Source organism: Eumetopias jubatus, unplaced genomic scaffold (assembly GCF_037043125.1).
Source record: "Eumetopias jubatus isolate StellerSeaLion01/CBP00866 unplaced genomic scaffold, mEumJub1_p1.0 scaffold_6, whole genome shotgun sequence".
Lineage (NCBI taxonomy): Eukaryota > Metazoa > Chordata > Mammalia > Carnivora > Otariidae > Eumetopias > Eumetopias jubatus.
The window spans coordinates 21572985-21590064 of NW_028274812.1; the positions used below are offsets into that span (position 1 = coordinate 21572985).

At 35.5% G+C, this 17080-nt stretch overlaps 1 protein-coding gene across 8 annotated transcripts in view; it reads right to left on the minus strand.

The window, feature by feature from the left end:
- Positions 1–17080, minus strand: part of UTRN (utrophin) — a 500702-nt gene that overhangs the window by 294795 nt on the left and 188827 nt on the right. For all 8 annotated transcript variants that reach the window (XM_088023855.1, XM_088023858.1, XM_088023856.1 and 5 more), the window contains 6 exons: positions 13438–13608; positions 8705–8884; positions 6196–6324; positions 5714–5884; positions 3179–3340; positions 2599–2736 (listed from right to left, as the gene is read on the minus strand). In XM_088023855.1, the coding sequence (XP_087879981.1) occupies positions 2599–2736; positions 3179–3340; positions 5714–5884; positions 6196–6324; positions 8705–8884; positions 13438–13608 (951 nt within the window). The remainder of the gene's footprint in view (positions 1–2598; positions 2737–3178; positions 3341–5713; positions 5885–6195; positions 6325–8704; positions 8885–13437; positions 13609–17080) is intronic.

Consider the following 17080-nt stretch of genomic DNA (forward strand, 5'->3'; position numbering starts at 1 on the left):
AAGACATCCAAATGGCCAACAGACACATTAAAAAGTGCTCAACATCGCTCGGCATCAGGGAAATCCAAATCAAAACCTCAGTGAGATATCACCTCACACCAGTCAGAATGGCTAAAATTAACAAGTCAGGAAAGGACAGATGTTGGCAGGGATGCGGAGAAAGGGGAACCCTCCTACACTGTTGGTGGGAATGCAAGCTGGTGCAACCCCTCTGGGTAACAGTATGGAGGTTCCTCAAAAAGTTGAAAATAGAGTTACCCTACGACCCACCAATTGCACTACTGGGTATTTACCCCATAGATACAAATGCAGTGATCCGAAGGGGGTACGTGCACCCCGATGTTTATAGCAGCAATATCCACAATAGCCAAACTATGGAAAGAGCCAAGATGTCCATTGACAGATGAATGGATAAAGAATATGTGATACACACACACACACACACACACACACACACACACACACACACACTGGAATATTATACAGCCATCAAAAGGAATGAAATCTTGCCATTTGCAACAACGTGGATGGAACTGGAGGGTATTATGCTGAGCGAAATAAGTCAATCAGAGAAAGACATATATCATATGATCTCACTGATATGAGGAATTCTTAATCTCAGGAAACAAACTGTGTTGCTGGAGTGGTGGGGGATGGGAGGGATGGGGTGGCTGGGTGAAAGACATTGGGGACATAGCACATACTATGGTGAGTGCTGTGAATTGTGTAAGACTGCTGAATCACAGACCTGTACCTTTGAAACAAATTAATACACTGTATCTTAAAAAAAAAAAGAAGAAGAAGAAGAAACTAGTATGAAGGGAAAAATGAAGGGGGGGAAATCGGAGGGTGAGACGAACCATGAGAGACTATGGATGCTGAGAAACAAACTGAGGGTTCTAGAGGGGAGGGGGGTGGGGGGATGGGTTAGTCTGGTGATAGGTATTAAAGAGGGCACGTTCTGCATGGAGCACTGGGTGTTATACGCAAACAATTAATCATGGAACACTACATCAAAAACTAATGATGTGGGGCGCCTGGGTGGCTCAGTTGGTTAAGCGACTGCCTTCAGCTCAGGTCATGATCCTGGAGTCCCGGGATCGAGTCCCGCATCGGGCTCCCTGCTCGGCAGGGAGTCTGCTTCTCCCTCTGACCCTCTTCCCTCTCGTGCTCTCTATCTCTCATTCTCTCTCTCAAAAAAAAAAAAAAAACTAATGATGTAATGTACAGTGATTAACATAATAAAATTTTTAAAAAGTAACAATGAAGCCAAGAACTATCATATCATCTGAAAACATGTTAGGAATAAAAATGGAGCCAAGCCTTAAAAAATAACACATGTTTCAGGTAAAATAAGGAGATAAAACCCACACCAAGGAGTAAGATTAAAATTAGCAAGATCCCAAAGGTGCAAAGGCACCAGTGTGTTTGGGAAAATGTACAGAAAACCAGCACAGCTATATTCCTGGTAAGTGCCAGTGAATCAAAGAGGTAGATGGAGGCCAGATAGAAGCCTTAGTGTATAGTATAGTGATGAACCTTGCACTTAAAGCTTTTTCTGCGTTTTGCAATATTTTCCTGAATAGTTTCTTGGTAAAGGAATGTCCTGACCAGCCATAACTTTGGGGGAAATAATTCTGAGGACAATATGGAGGATGAGCTAGAGTTAAGAAAAACTAGACATAAAAAAACCCAGCTTGGGACACACTGTAGTGACTAACAGGAGAAAATCCTAAGAGTCTGAATTACGGAAAGGATAGTGGACTAAGAATTCAATCATTTCCCCAGGGTCATAAAGCAGCTGTGTCTTAACTTTAGGTTCAGATGCATCATACTTCATTCAGAAGAGACAGTTTTAATACCTATTTGATGTGGTGTAAGGAATAAGAAATGATTGAGAAGATTTTGAGGTTTCTACTTTGAGAATAGGTAGTTTTTAAGGAAATAAACTAAGATAGGGAATAAATTAGGAAACATGGTTTGGAAGGGGAAGGGAGAGGACAAGTTTAGCTTGGGACATGTTACAAGGCTGCAGTATACATACAGAGAGAGACATCTAACAGGCAGCAAGCTGGGAGAGTAGAATCTTCCACTAGATTCAACATCATCAACTAAAAATGGTCCTTAGAAGGATTACCTAAGAACAGACTTTTAGAGAAAACCAGCACACTTACAGTGCAGTCGGAATGATGGCCACTGAAAAGGGAGCTGATAGTGAATCTTTTTCTAGAATACAAATCAGAGTTTATCAATTCACAAATTTAGTTATTTGTTAACTAAAATTTTTTTGAGCTGATGAAGACCTCCACATATAAAATACAGAACTGAAGAAGGAAATCACTTCTAAAAGAGATAGATGCCTTTTAATTTCTTATTAGAAGTCCAAAAGAGATCCCAATAATAAGATTTTGTTTCTATTTCCTTTGAGTCCTGTTCCATCTAAAAATATAAATGTTATGTAGTAATGCATACTAGAAAGGAGAAAGAGATACTATTCCACCTGTTTTTTAAGGTATCCATGAATGCAACATCAAATATCTGAATGGCATGAGCTAAATAAGTTATTTAAGGAAAACAGAGTCTCTCCCAAGACGATACCTTAGTTTTATTGTATCTTGTGCGCAAAAGTAGTAACTGCAAACGGATCTTTTCTTTTTTCTTATCCTCCGTGGGTTGATGTAACATTTGTTCTCCTCTTTGTAGAACTTCCTCAATTTGGGCTCTCTCCTCATCCATCTGAATGTTTAATAGGAAAAACAATTTACTCAAAAGAAAAATGCATAGCATCACTTACTTATCAGTTCCCAAGTAGGAGAACTACCTACGAAGTATGAGATCAGTCAAGATCTGTTCAGTTAAATGATAAGCAACAAAAATTCATGTTTTTTTAAATATTTCACATTTGAAGTTAAAATATCTCATAAAGAATGTTAATTTAGAAGAAATTAGAGAACACTGAAACAACACTACCTTTAGTCAAAAAAGTGTGCCTATTTTTTTAAGCACTATGTAAATCACATGGCAAATCTTACAATGACACTCAGCAGAAAATCACATATGGGTCTATTCTTTGGCATGACTTGGCAGATTCTTCAGGTAAACATGATTGATGTAAAAATATAATTAACAGAACAGAAAAGTAAGAACACCATGGTTTTGAAAATCTCCTTGAACCGACCTTTTCATCTTCATCACTGAATTCCAAGTGTTTTTCCACAACTTTTAACATATTTTCTATGTCACTTTCTAATTTTTCCAGGTCAGAGAAAAGTACATCAGCTTCAAATGCTTCGGTGGCGACCAGACATTGGTAAGCTAATGGTTCTTGGCCAATTAGCAACTGCAGAAGGAAAAGTGTTCTTTGAAAAGATACATTCTTAATCAGACCTGCCATCGTTAATCAGAGGGACGGGGGGTCAAGAGAAGGGCTAGTATTTATTTGAGTTGACTTTAATTTCATTCATTCATAGAGCAATGATTTTATCTATTTGGGCTTCTCTGAGTTACCCATTTTCTCCAAACTCCAGCCAGAGATGTGAGCAAGTGTGCAAGTAACTGTGGCTCCCTGGAGAGCAGTGGGAGGATTCTGAGATTGCATATGAGCACAGCAAGAAATAGTGCCAAGATCTTTCTGTGCCGCGGCCACGGAAGGAAGAAAGGCCACCACCGAGTACAGGTCTGGCCCACAGAATGTCTCCCAGGTAACCTTCCCCCATAGAATCCCCTTTGGATTTTGATACCCAAACTCTGAAAAAGTACATATTTCTCAATGCAGTATTTTCAGACACTATCACTATAGAAAGACTTTATATTTATATGACTCAACTCAATGTAACAACTTTAATAAAACTAACATGAAAGAAAATAACGAGGTGTTGGCTGAGCATGGGGAAACGAGCACTTTCACACTGATCATGGAAGTAGAAATTGGCACAAACTTTTGTAGAACTCTTTGGAAAAATCTATTTGATGGTATTTATATGCACAACTCTCAGAACAATTTCAAGAAATTCTAAGAATTGACCCGAAAGGGCATATTAACAAATGAGCAAAAAGACATGCATAAAAGGATCCTGACAATTCAGTATTTACAAAAGGACACTAAAAGTGGAAAACTGACTTACAAAAGTATAACAGATCATATAATGGAACACCCCGTAGCTGTTGAAAACCATGTCAAAGGAGGACATATAAAACAATATAAAAATTTTGATATTTTCATATCACATAGATATGAGTAAGAGTAGACATGTATGCTAAAATATTAACAGAAGACAACAGTAATTTTGCTTCTTTGTACTTCCTCTCACTCCACCCCTATGTCTCATGCCTTACTCTTTTAAACCAGGAAAACGCTCCTATATACCTATATACCTTTTGAAAAGTACAAATGAGCTTAGGTCAGAAAGTAGGGAAGTGGGGTCAAATTAAGGAAAACAAAAGTTAAAGCAAGTTATTTGTTTGTTTTCCTTAAGTTGTGAATAACCTAAATATACTCATGAGCTATGAAAGATAGTTTGGCCTATTATGTCTGATATTTCAAATTAAAGCAGACTAGACAATGTTTACTTCTTACAAAAAAAGGATCCTTCCTCTTAGATAATTTCCACACACACCGCTCTCAAGAGGTAGCATTAACCAAATACTCAAAAATGCCAACCCATGGGCCCAGCTGGGATCCTGAAAACCTCATAATCCTCTGTCAGAATGAACACCTGGTTTGAATGACCCCCAAAGTCAGCTATGCTATTTTGTTTTTTGCCTAGCAAACCATCGAAATGTTCTCATCTTTTCAATTTAACATTTACTGAGCACTCGCCACACTCCAGGCCTTGAGAACACTACCATAAAATGCTTCCTCCCCGCCGCCTCAGGAAACAAGGGAAATAAGAAAGAGAATTAGTAAGATACATAGAGAAAAATTATAATACAGAAGCATAAAAACTTTTTAAAGGAAAACTCTTACTTATTATCCTCTTATTTAAATTTATAAAGCCCTTTTTCAAACTTAAAACAGCAGACAGTAGCTTTTCTGCATTAGTTCTAAATTGTGAAACTTCTTGTAATTTTTGATGCAATAAAACAAAAAACCAGTTCACGAGCATGTAGTGCACACAAATTTATAAAGTATGACCACACAGTAATGGGTTTAAATATTCATGCCTAGCTTGGAAATGAGTCTTAATTTTTTTTTAAAGATTTATTTATTTATTTATGGGGGGGCAGAAAGGGAATAGGGAGAGAGAGACTTAAGCAGCCTGTGCTGGGCACAAAGCCCGAAGTGGGCCTCAATATCACAACCCTGACATCATGACTTGAGCAGAAACCAACAGTCACTTAACCAACTGAGCCCCCCAGGCTCACCCACCTTTTATTTATTTATTTATTTGAGAGAGAGAGAGAGAGAGAGAGAGAGAGTAAGCACGTTGTGGAGGGGCAGAGGGGAGTCTTATTATTTTATAGCCAATTTTAACTTCTGACTGAGACTTTGAAAGCTTTTCTCAAATGGTTTATTTTCTTCAATACTAATTTCCAGTTGTCTCTCCTTCACATGTAAAATCACAAATAAATAAGAACTGATGCTCCATTCAAAGAAAAAGTGATTAAAATCATTTTAATTCAAAATTCTTTGATGTATTTACCATATAATCACCTATCACTGAGATACATGCCCACACGAAAAGTAGTTTTATATTAAAGTATAATTACTGACCTTGGCACTTCTGATATGTTGAGACACCTTTTCAAAGTTTCTATTCAGTTCAGCTAATTTTGGTTCTACAAGTTCCCTGCTTGAGCCTCCACGTGCATTCATCAAAACAATGGCTTGATCACGGACATTTTCAACTTGGAGGTTGGCATCATCTAGCTCAGATATTAAACGCTAATTGCAAGAAAACACAAAATTATCATATGGGAAAAATCAAAACCAAAGATGGGTATGATGCTAACTCAGAATTAAAGATAGTTTAAATGAATTTCTTGGGTCCCTGGGAAAGATTTTAGAATAATCAACTTAATGAAGAGCTGTTCACATAGGACTCATAGGAGACCTCAGTTTCTCCCACCAAAATAAAAACTAATGAATCTGCTGCAAGGAAAGAATGAATGCACAAGTAACTTGGAGCACTAGAGAAAAGACCACACCAAAACCTTCCACTCCCAGAAGTGTTACTGATGCTCTGTGCTTGGTACCTTCACAATTTCTTCCCGTTTACTTGCTGGTTTTTTTTCAATCTCATCCAATAGAGCTTCAGCTTGATAAAGCCAGGTACTTATGTGAGCAACATTTCCATCAAATATCTCCAACTGGTTCTGATGATTCTAGAAAGGAATTAACGAAATGCTGATGCAATCACATGCAATATTTAAGACAATAATCTTAAGATGACATTTAAAAGACCTCTGAAAAGCCAAATGTATGCTGAATTTCAAGATAGGTTTCCATCTTTCTGTGAAGCTCTTTCCCAGTGATTAAATCTCATTCCTGAAAATGCAGAGCTATGGTTACATACTTTTTAAACTTATTTGATTTAGACCTCAATACAGGAAAAAGTTGGAAGAAGGATAAAAGGTGAAACTTTCTTTTTCAATTTCATTTTGTTTGTCTCCCTTATTCTTCATTCTTGTAAGTAATTTCATTTATCCCCCTTGATCATATTCTTTAAGAACGATTAAAATATGGGTTGAATAAGATTCTGCCTGCTCAGTGGACTAAGACTGACTGGCAGGCCCGTACAGCTGGTACAGACCTCACTAACATTTCCTGAAGCAGGAAAGAAAATGTGATTGAGAGAATAAATGTGAAAACCAGAAGAAAACAGTAAAGCCACTTAAAACAAAGCAAAACAGCTGAGACGAAGGCAAGAATTTAGGACTTGATCAAAAAGAGTAGGGAAGCCTTTGGATGAAATTAACAACTTTTAAGAACTATATTTTATAGGATAAACTAGAAAAAACCTTAGAAGTATTTAAAATACAAGAAAAAATTATTAGTCCACAATATGGGAGAATAGTTAAAAAAAGAAAATGAGAAAAGTTTGGAAAGTGATCTTGATTCTAAGAAAGAAGAACTGATGACCACCAGACTTATTTAATGTTAAATGTTCTAGGGACGCCTGGGTGCTCAGTCAGTTAAGCGTCTGCAGTTGGCTCAGGTCATGATCACAGGGTTCCTGGATGGAGCCCCATGTCCAGCTCCCTCCTCAGTGGGAAGTGTGCCTCTCACTTTCCCTCTGCCCCTCTTCCTCATTCATGCTCTCTCCTTCTTTCTCTCTCAAATAAATAAATAAAATCTTTTTTTTTAAAGATTTTATTTATTTGACAGAGAGAGCACAAGCAGAAGGAGAGAGAGGGAGAAGCAGGCTCCCTGCTGAGCAAGGAGCCCGATGGTGGGACTCGATCCCAGGACCCTGGGATCATGACCCGGGCCGAAGGCAGCCGCTTAACTGACTGAGCCACCCAGGCATCCCTTAAAAATGTTCTAATAGGACTATAAAGGTATTATTTGAAAGGAGAATTTGGAAGGTACAGACTGAAGAATATAGAAGTAAGCTGTGAGAATGTGGAATAAAGTTAGTTTCAATAAAAATGAATATATAAAATATTTAATGAACATATTCTACAAGCTAAGAGTTTCATATTCTTTATTTAACATTTAACAACTCTGTGAGATATGTTCTTTTATTCTGATTTTATATATAGGGAAATTAAAATGTAGCAATATTTAAGTAGTTTACCCAAGTTTTGCAGGTAATAAGTTGCAAATGAACTCTAGATAAAAAGCTGACAGATCAAGATATAAGCCCATGAGCTTCAATGCCCTACACATTCTGATTTCAGTAAATACTCAACCACACAATAATTTATTTTTCTCTGTCTCTGTTTATTACCCAGTAATTCTATGAATTTGAAAAAAGTCCTATCTTAGATATGTCAAAACAAAATTATAATTTATAAATGAAACACCCCCTATGGGAAGAGAGAGGGAGGTTGCCATATATTCATTGTTAGTATAAGAGGAACAGAAAACCACTGTGAAATTTAAATGGTAACTATTTCCATGAAATAATTAACAGTGACATAACCAAAGGCTGATAACATACAACCTTTAATAATTACCATAAACATCATCATGATATCTAACACTGGTTATTTTAAGTATCGTTATATAGTCAAATATCCATGTTTTATGTCATATAATAATCACAAAACTGTATGAGGTAGAAATTATAATACTGTCCATTTTACATATGAGAAAACTGAGATTTAGAGAGTATTTAAGTGACTTCACCAATGTCACCCCCCAGTACTCAAAATTTTTCCTTAGGCCATCAGATGTTAGTATGCCATTATTAGAACATTATAAACATTATATACATGGTTTATGATCACATAAAAATTAAATACAATATCAAATCATTGCAATATAACAAATGAGATACGTTTACTAAGATATTAAAGTACATATTTCTATGTATGTCACAAATGGTTTACTACTTAAAAGAGACATTTTTAACTCTTTCTAGTTATTATCTTTTCAAAGGAAAGAAATAACACGTAGTCTAATGAAATTAATTCACTTGAAGCAAAACATTACTGTGACAGAGAGAAAACAGGATTTAAGATTCTAATCAGAGCTGTATTGGCTTTTAAATAATTAAAGGAGAAAAGACTTCATCGTTAAATTTTCCCCAAAACATACCATTAATGTATTGCACCAGTCCTCTGTCCACGTACGGACTCGGCTCCACCCGGCGTTAAGCACACAGAGCCTCTCCTCTAAAACAGACTCACTGCCCTCGATCAAGTTCTTCAGGGCAGCACTACTCTCAGTGATGGTATTTAAATCAGCTTTTCTCTTTTCCAGATCTTTCAGAATATTCTAGAAAAGAAAAATACCAAGATCCACTTGATTTTGGAGAACATTATAAAAGGTTTTTGTTTTTGTTTCAGGATTTTATTTAAATTCAAGTTAGTTAACACATAGTGTAGTATTAGTTTCAGGGGTAGAATTTCGTGATTCAGCACTTGCAGGTAACACCTAGTTTATACAACTTTAATTTTTTAAAAACTTTTCTTCAACATATGCATAGTAGCCCATGACTCCCATAGATAATTCACAGTATGTCAAAGGTTTCCAAAACTCCACATCTGATTAACATGTTGAGAGTTCTTAACGTCCTCATAAAAATTAGAACATTGAATTATGCAAATACAAAAAAGTAACAAATTCAGTTGTGAAAAGGTAATCATTCCATTAATTTTAATGTAGTACAAATGCTACTTATTACCCACAAACACCAAGTATCTTCATCATAGCTTTAAGACATAAAGAATCAACTTTATTTTCAGTAACTATAACCTGGCAAAGCAGAACTATCCCAGAAGTCACAATTTTCAAAACTTTATAATGAATTTATGTCCTGAACTACTACAGGAAACTACTGATGTACTACATTTATTTGGAAGGATAATACCCTGTACTAGGTGACTTAATATATAATCTGTTGGATCAGCATTATAAAAAATATTTCATCTTAGCTAAATCATAGGAGAACTAGCACATCTAAGCTGTAGTCATAATAGTTGCCGTATGCAAAGATAATACTCTGGGTGGTATAATGATAACTTGATTTGCACATTCATAAGGTTTGACCAGGCAGAGAAATACAGCGAAAATGCTGGATTCCAAAATTAAAACTACAAAGTTCTAAAATCAAAAAGTAACATGAGCATATCTACCCCACTGCTTTGTACCTTTTTTAGCCAACATTTAAACAAATCATTTCAAGGAGCTCATTTATATTTAATTTCACATCATTAAGTTATATTTTAGAAGGCATAAAAATTGCAAATTCCCAGATGAGTCAAGGTTTAAACATTCACTTGGCCACATCAAATACTGGTATATTTATAAAGGCACTAAAATGTTTCTTTTAAATGTTCTTCTCCAGAAGGGAGGGAAAAAAAAAAAAAACCATGGCCAAGCTCTGTGCAGTTAAGACTTTCTACCTACCTTCACAGGGATTGTACTGATTGACTAGAATAGTCTTTAAGAACTATACGAAATAATTAAGTACAAGTAATTAAATGCAAAAAGTACACACAACTATCTATGCTAATAGACTGTGTTGTAAATAAAATGACTACGCTGAAAATAATATTCAAGCTACTGAATAAAAATGCTGTTAAAGTTCAGGAATGAAAATGCTATTTAAATTTTTACACTGAAAAATTTTTACATAATTTTTAAGTGCAAATACATTAAAATGTTGTGAAATATGAATGTTTCTTAAATCTGAAAACAACATTGAAAAAGTGGGTGATTATGTTAGATACTGATGTTTCACTTGATTTACTCTAGTGAAGAGAATGTGCTGTGAATTCGTGATTTGTATTTACCATCTTCATTATTTCAAACCTGAAATAAGATTAAATGGGAATTTTAAAATGAATAGCACCAGAAGAGACAATCTTACCATTGTTTTAAAAGCCTTTACCTTAAAAAATAATGAGAATCAACTAATTGAATTGATGTGAGTAGACAGATGATTAAAAATTAAATATGTGAAAATCAGTATCACCTATGTACAAGCTATAATTAGTAAAAATAGAGAAAAAACATACTCTTTATACACCTATAAAAATAAGTATGTAGGAATAAACATCTTTGCATACATATATAATGGTTTTGAAGAAAAAACCCAAAGTATTATGTAGTAATGTAAAAAACATTGGGGAAAATGAAACATACCACTTACTAAGAAGACTTATAACAAAGATATTGTTTCTCCTCAAAACAAATCTATAAATTTATGGCAATTCAAACCAAAATTTCTAACAGAATTTTTAAAATAATTTCAGACTAATATTTCTTAAGTTTATAGGAGTACAAAAAAACCCCAGAAACATTAAGACAGGGAATCCATTAACTACATGTTGAAATATATCATGAAGCCATATAGTTAAACAGTTGAAGAACAATTCAGAGGGTCAGATCAGTGAAGCGGAAAACGGACAAAAGCAACAGGCAAAAAGAATATATGAATTTAGCATGTCAAATCAGAGAGAAAAGGATGATAAATGGTTAACTATTTGGTCCAGAAGGATTAAAACATTCAAGGTAAAAGATGAAACTATAAAAGAACTAGAAAAAAATATAAGTAAAGAATTATATAACCTTGGAGTAGAGTGTAATGCTGGAGTTTCTAAGCACTACAGACAGATACGGTGAAGAAAAAGATGAATTTTATTCTTTAAAAAATATATAATACAGTGGTTTAAAAAACATAAAACAGAAAGGAAACTGCAGAGGCAAAAAAAACAAAAAAGAAAAGAAAAATGCAACACACAACACACTAAGCATTTATTATTGTGGTCAGTAAAGAGCTCTAAATTAAAAGACCAAAAATGGTCAGAAATACAAAAAGGCAATTTTTTCTTAAGGAGGCTCGCCCAATGTGGGCTTGAACTCAAAACCCCGAGATCAAGACCTGAGCTGAGATCAAGAGTCAGATGCTTAACCGACAGGTACCCAGGCACCCCCAAAAGGCAATTTTTTAAAAAGAGCTACAAATGGCTTCTAAACTTTGGAAAATGTTGCAATTAAATAACCAAAACATGATATTTGCCTGCCATCGAGCAAGTAGGAATTCTCACTCACAGTTGGTGGGTCCAACATTTCCAAAGGGCAATTTCATAATGTGTATAAGAATTATAAATGGGGGCCTGGGTGGCTCAGATGGTTGAGTGTTTGCCTTCAGCTCAGATCATGATCCCAGGGTCCTGGGACCAAGCCCTACATCAGGCTCCTGGCTCAGCGGGGAGCCTGCTTCTTCCTCTCCCTCTCTGCCTCTCTCCCTGCTCACGCTCCCTCTCTCCTCTCTGTATCTCTGTGTCTCAAGTGAATAAATAAAATCTTTAAAAAAAAAAAAAAAAGAATTTTAAATGGGTATATCCCTTGACCAATATTTTTAAGGCTAAGAATTTATCCTTAAGAAATAATCATGAATATATGTTATGATTTAGCTTCAAGTATATTCATCACAGCATTTTTTACAATAGTAGAAATTGGTAATAATTTAAATGGACATGAATAGAGGAATGGCATAATAAAAAATACCCAATAAAATACTATGCCTCTCCAGTGTGTGATACAAAACCCTTGTAGGTAAAGAAAAATATTAAAGACAAAAGTTTTTTAAAACAATGTTAAGAAATATTAGACACAATATAATTACTTTTAAATGTTTCTGTGCATGTTTATATGTGCCTATGAAAGCAAATGAAAATGGTGTATTCTTTGAGTATAAATGATTTTTGCTTTTGCCTTTTTTCATTACACTGTGCAAATGTCATTCAGTTAGCTTATATGACTTAAGTTATTAATAAGAAAATAATGGCTTTCAAAATGTATTATACAAAGAAGATAATATTTCCTTGAAAAACTTAAATTTAACAAAAAGAAAGTTTGATGTCTTTGCTTTGCATTCACTGACAAATTCCAATATTCCTCCTATCTTTCCTCCATCTCTTTCTCCAGATCCTTGTCACATCACACAGCCCATGGCATAATTATACTTTTCATGAGCTATTGTAATGCCTCATATCTTGACTCTCTTTCAACTGTTACCTCTACAAAATGTTCAAATTAAGAAATGGTTGCATCATCCATGACCTCATAGCACCTGCTCTCCACATCCCACAAGCAAACACCTGTAGATGTCAACGCTGATATCTGTGGCTCTATATACATTTCCATCACAGTATTGATCATTTATATTCAGGACTTATCTCTAGTATACGTGCTTCTTTCTTAGGAAGTAAATTTAGGAAAAGAGAATGCCTTCAATAAAAAAAAAAAAAGGTACTTTCTGTTCCATTCAATTCTTTGTCCACCTCAAAAGAGAATCGGCAAATCTATTCTCTAATCTCTGATGTCAAAATAACTACAGAGTTACAGAAAACTCTTGGATCTTTCATTGATTTTTTTTTTAAATTCTGTTCCTATGCTCTTTACATCAGTTCGTCTGCAATAGAAAATTCAGTTATTGGTTTAAAAGTTATTACAGAAGAGTTAATAAATAAATTCAATTCAGCACAATACTTTGTGAAAAACGAATACTCAAAAAATATCACCAATTGTGAAGGTAATGATTAGAATGTTTTTAAGTACCACATAGGCACATTGCCTTTATAGGCCCTACTGATGATCCATGTGAGTTTAATGCTTTTGGAATCAAGATAAAAATATCTTCCTAAAATTATTGTCTTTCAAAATAGTCTTTTCTTTTTTCTTAAGACAGAGAAGTCAAAAAAAGAATGGAAAAAAGAAAAGGCTATATTTAACATGAAATGGAGATAAATGACATCCTGAACAAAATGCCACAGGAGACCCTGGCATAATATTGGCAGGTAACCCAAACTACAACATACTTTAGCCCAGGAGATTTCTATATCCAAGTCCCCAAGCAAGCCTTCGGATGTGGATTTCTGTACCAATTCAGCTTCGGTAACAGAAAGCCATTCAGAGAGAGAAGCAGTCTCTTTCTTCATTTTCCGAGCCAACTGTGATGCTCTTTCCAGGTCCTGTTTTCCCTCTGTCACCTAAAAAGGAGAAAGAGAGAGGGAGGGAGGCAGAGAGAGGGAGGGAGGAGAGGGAAAAAGAGAGGGGGAGGGAGAGAAGGGAGAAAGAAAGGGAAAGGAAGAGGGAAAAGAACATGAAAAGAATGAATCCAAATAATAACTAAAGATCCAAACTATTCATACTTAACCCCCAAGACATATATAACCTTTATCTCTCCCACCTGGAATCACTCTATTCTTGTATTTCCACAAGGGGACAATACACTATAGAGGTTAAGTGTCAGGCAACCCTGGGTTTTCATTTTAGCTCTTCCCAATTACTTTCTAAGTGACCTGGGTAGAGGCATAGCCCTCAAAAGTTGTTATGTATCAAATGAGAAAGACATACACAGAGGGCTTGGCCCAGGTTTTGTAACAAAGTTAAGGAATCAGTAAATATCTTTTATCATTTTGAACAGAAGATGCCTTACAATCCTCTCAAGAAAGAATTCTGTTTAAAAAACACACATATATACCTTATACTCTAGAAATTTGAGGGGGAAATAGTATGATTTTCATAATTATATTTTGCAATTAACTACTTAACTTAAAATATAATAAATGGCTATGCAACATAAACCTTCAGTTTTATTTTGTTTCTGTGGTTGACAGAAAGCAAAATGAACTGAACTAACATTTACCAGGCTCTTAACATAGCTCCCATATCACGCTGAAGAATCTTACACGTGCTGTGCAGTAAGACCCTCAGCAGCCCCTGTGAGGAGGCACTATCCTCCCTACTTTGCAGGTCAGGGCCATGAAGCTTAAAGGGGCCAGGGCTACAATCAGTGGAACATGGCCACTGGATTGAGCCTGGTCTGATACTTTATATTACATGATGGTCTGCTCAACCAAAACTATCATTCATAATCTAAAGCTGAGATAGCATTTTTAAACGTATCACAACACAATATATAAATAAACATGTGTTCTTCTTTTTATGTGCACATAGGTAGAGATAATTCGCATTACCTAAGTAACAGAGTGATAAGTCGTGATAAGTCATGTATGGGATAAAATTTTCTTAGATGATAAAAAGACTGAATTTTCTTAATAAGTAATGTGGAATTACATTTCTTTTTTTCTGGTCCCCTCGATTCAATTTTATTCTTTCGTACCTCAAGGATTATTATTAAATTCCTTCTTAAAAGTGAAATATTTTTCTCTACAGAGTTTAATTAGAATTCATGACTTTAAATTAATAGCCCCTCAATGCAGACTTCAGGAGACAAATACACAAATTATATTAAAAGATATTAGGTATTCAGAGGATCTCATCTGATCTTGACATGCCCAGGAAGTTACACAATCATCCTAAAACTTAATGCTACCAAAGATTTGTATATACCAGGAAGAAAACACTTTACAGTTCAACTTAAAACAATTTCACTCTTCTCAGTCTAACCAATACATTTTGAGATGTAGTGCATTCTGAATTCGGCAGTATCAACTTGGAGAGATTTTACCTAATCATTTCTCCTTTCTCCCTCTTAGATATTCAATCATTCCCTCTTAATAGGAACGTCCCCATCAGCTATGAAATATACTCAGGTCTTGGGGCGCCTGGGTGGCTGAGTCAGTTAAGCATCTGCCTTCAGCTCAGGTCATGATCTCAGGGTCATGGGATCGAGCCCTGCATGGGGCTCTCTGCTCAGTGGGGAGTCTGCTTCTCCCGTCTGCTTCTCCCTCTCCCTCTGCCCCTTGAGTATATACATACTCAAGTCTCTTATATTTAAAAAAAAAAAAATTAGCCTTCTTTGGCTCCATCTACCCTAAAACATTCCTCACTCCTATCTCTCCCTTACCAATCCTCTAAAGCATTTTCTTACCTTCCCCACATTTCTTACCTCCTCCCAACCTGCCTTCTGCCCTTATCACTCCACAGAAATTGTCTTTGCTGACTCAGCTCAATAATGACTCCAAAGGCAACAGATCTAAATGGACATCTTTAAGTGGACATCATTTTTAATGCTCAATAATTCAAAACCAGTGCCTCCACCCATTCTCAAAATGCCCTTTTCCCCTGGCTTCCCAGCCCCAGCACTCTCCTGGTGTGCTAACACTTCTAATCAATGCATTCATCATCTCCCATAGTTACCTTTTTTTTTTTTTTTTGGTAGTGAAAACACTTAACATCTATTCTCTTAGCAGATTTCACGTATACAGTTATGGAAAACAGTATGGTGGTTCTTCAAAACATTAAAAATAAAACTACCATATGATCCAGTAATCCCACTTTGGTGTATATATCCACAGGAAACGAAATCAGTGTTTAGAAAATATATCTGCCTGCCCATGTTCATGGCAGCATTACACACAATAGCCAAGATGTGGAAACAACTTAAATGTCCACTGATGAACAGATAAATAAAATGTGGTACAGATATACTTTGGTTTCTTTTGCAAACACATCTTCCTCAAATTTCTTACTAAATGATCTAATTCCTCAAGACTTGGTTCAGGCCCTTTTTTTTTTTAATTTACTTAAAAATTATTTTTAATTTATTTTTTCCAGTTTTATTGAGATATAGCACTGTATAAGTTTAAGGTGTATAGCACAATGACTTTACTCACATATATTACAAAATGATTACCACTATAACTTTAAACATCCATCATTTCATACAGATCCAAAAAAAAAAAACAGAAAACGTTTTTTTTTCCTTGTGATGAGAACTCATAGGATTTACCCTTTCACAACTTCCCTATGTACATATACAGGGGTGTGAGCATAGTCAGCTTGTTGTACATTATATTCCTAGTGCTTATGTACCTTGTGGGACTGCAAGTTTGTTCCTTTTGATCACCTTCATCCAATTCCCAGACCCACCAGTTCCCCACCTCTGGTAGCCACAAATCTGATCTCTTTTTCTGTGAGTTTTGTTGTCGTTGTTCTATAGATTTCAAATAAAAGTGAGATCGTATATTATTTGTCTTTCTCTGATTTATCTCACTTAGCAGAATGAGGGCATTGTGCTAAGTGAGATAAACCATATATTATACACACACACAAACACACACACACACCCCGTATCTTCCATATCCATTCTTCCATTAATGGACACTTAGGTTGTTTCCATGCCTTGGCAACTCTAAACAGAGCTACTATGAACATGAGAATGCAGATATCTCTTCAATGTCGTATTTTTGTTTCCATCAGATATATACCCAGAAGTGAATTACTGGACCATACCGTAGCTCTGTTTTTAATTTTTTGAGGAACCTCCACACTGTCTTCCACAGCAGTTGCACCCATTTACAATCCTACCAACAGTGCACATCTTTTTCTCCACATCCTCACCAGCATTATCTCTTTCTATTGATACTACCCATCTAAGAGGTGTGAGGTAGTATCTCATTGTGGTTTTGATTTGCATTTCTTCAATGATTAGTGATGCTTGAGTACCTTCTCAGGTACCTATTGACCATTCATATAACTGCCTTGGTACAATGT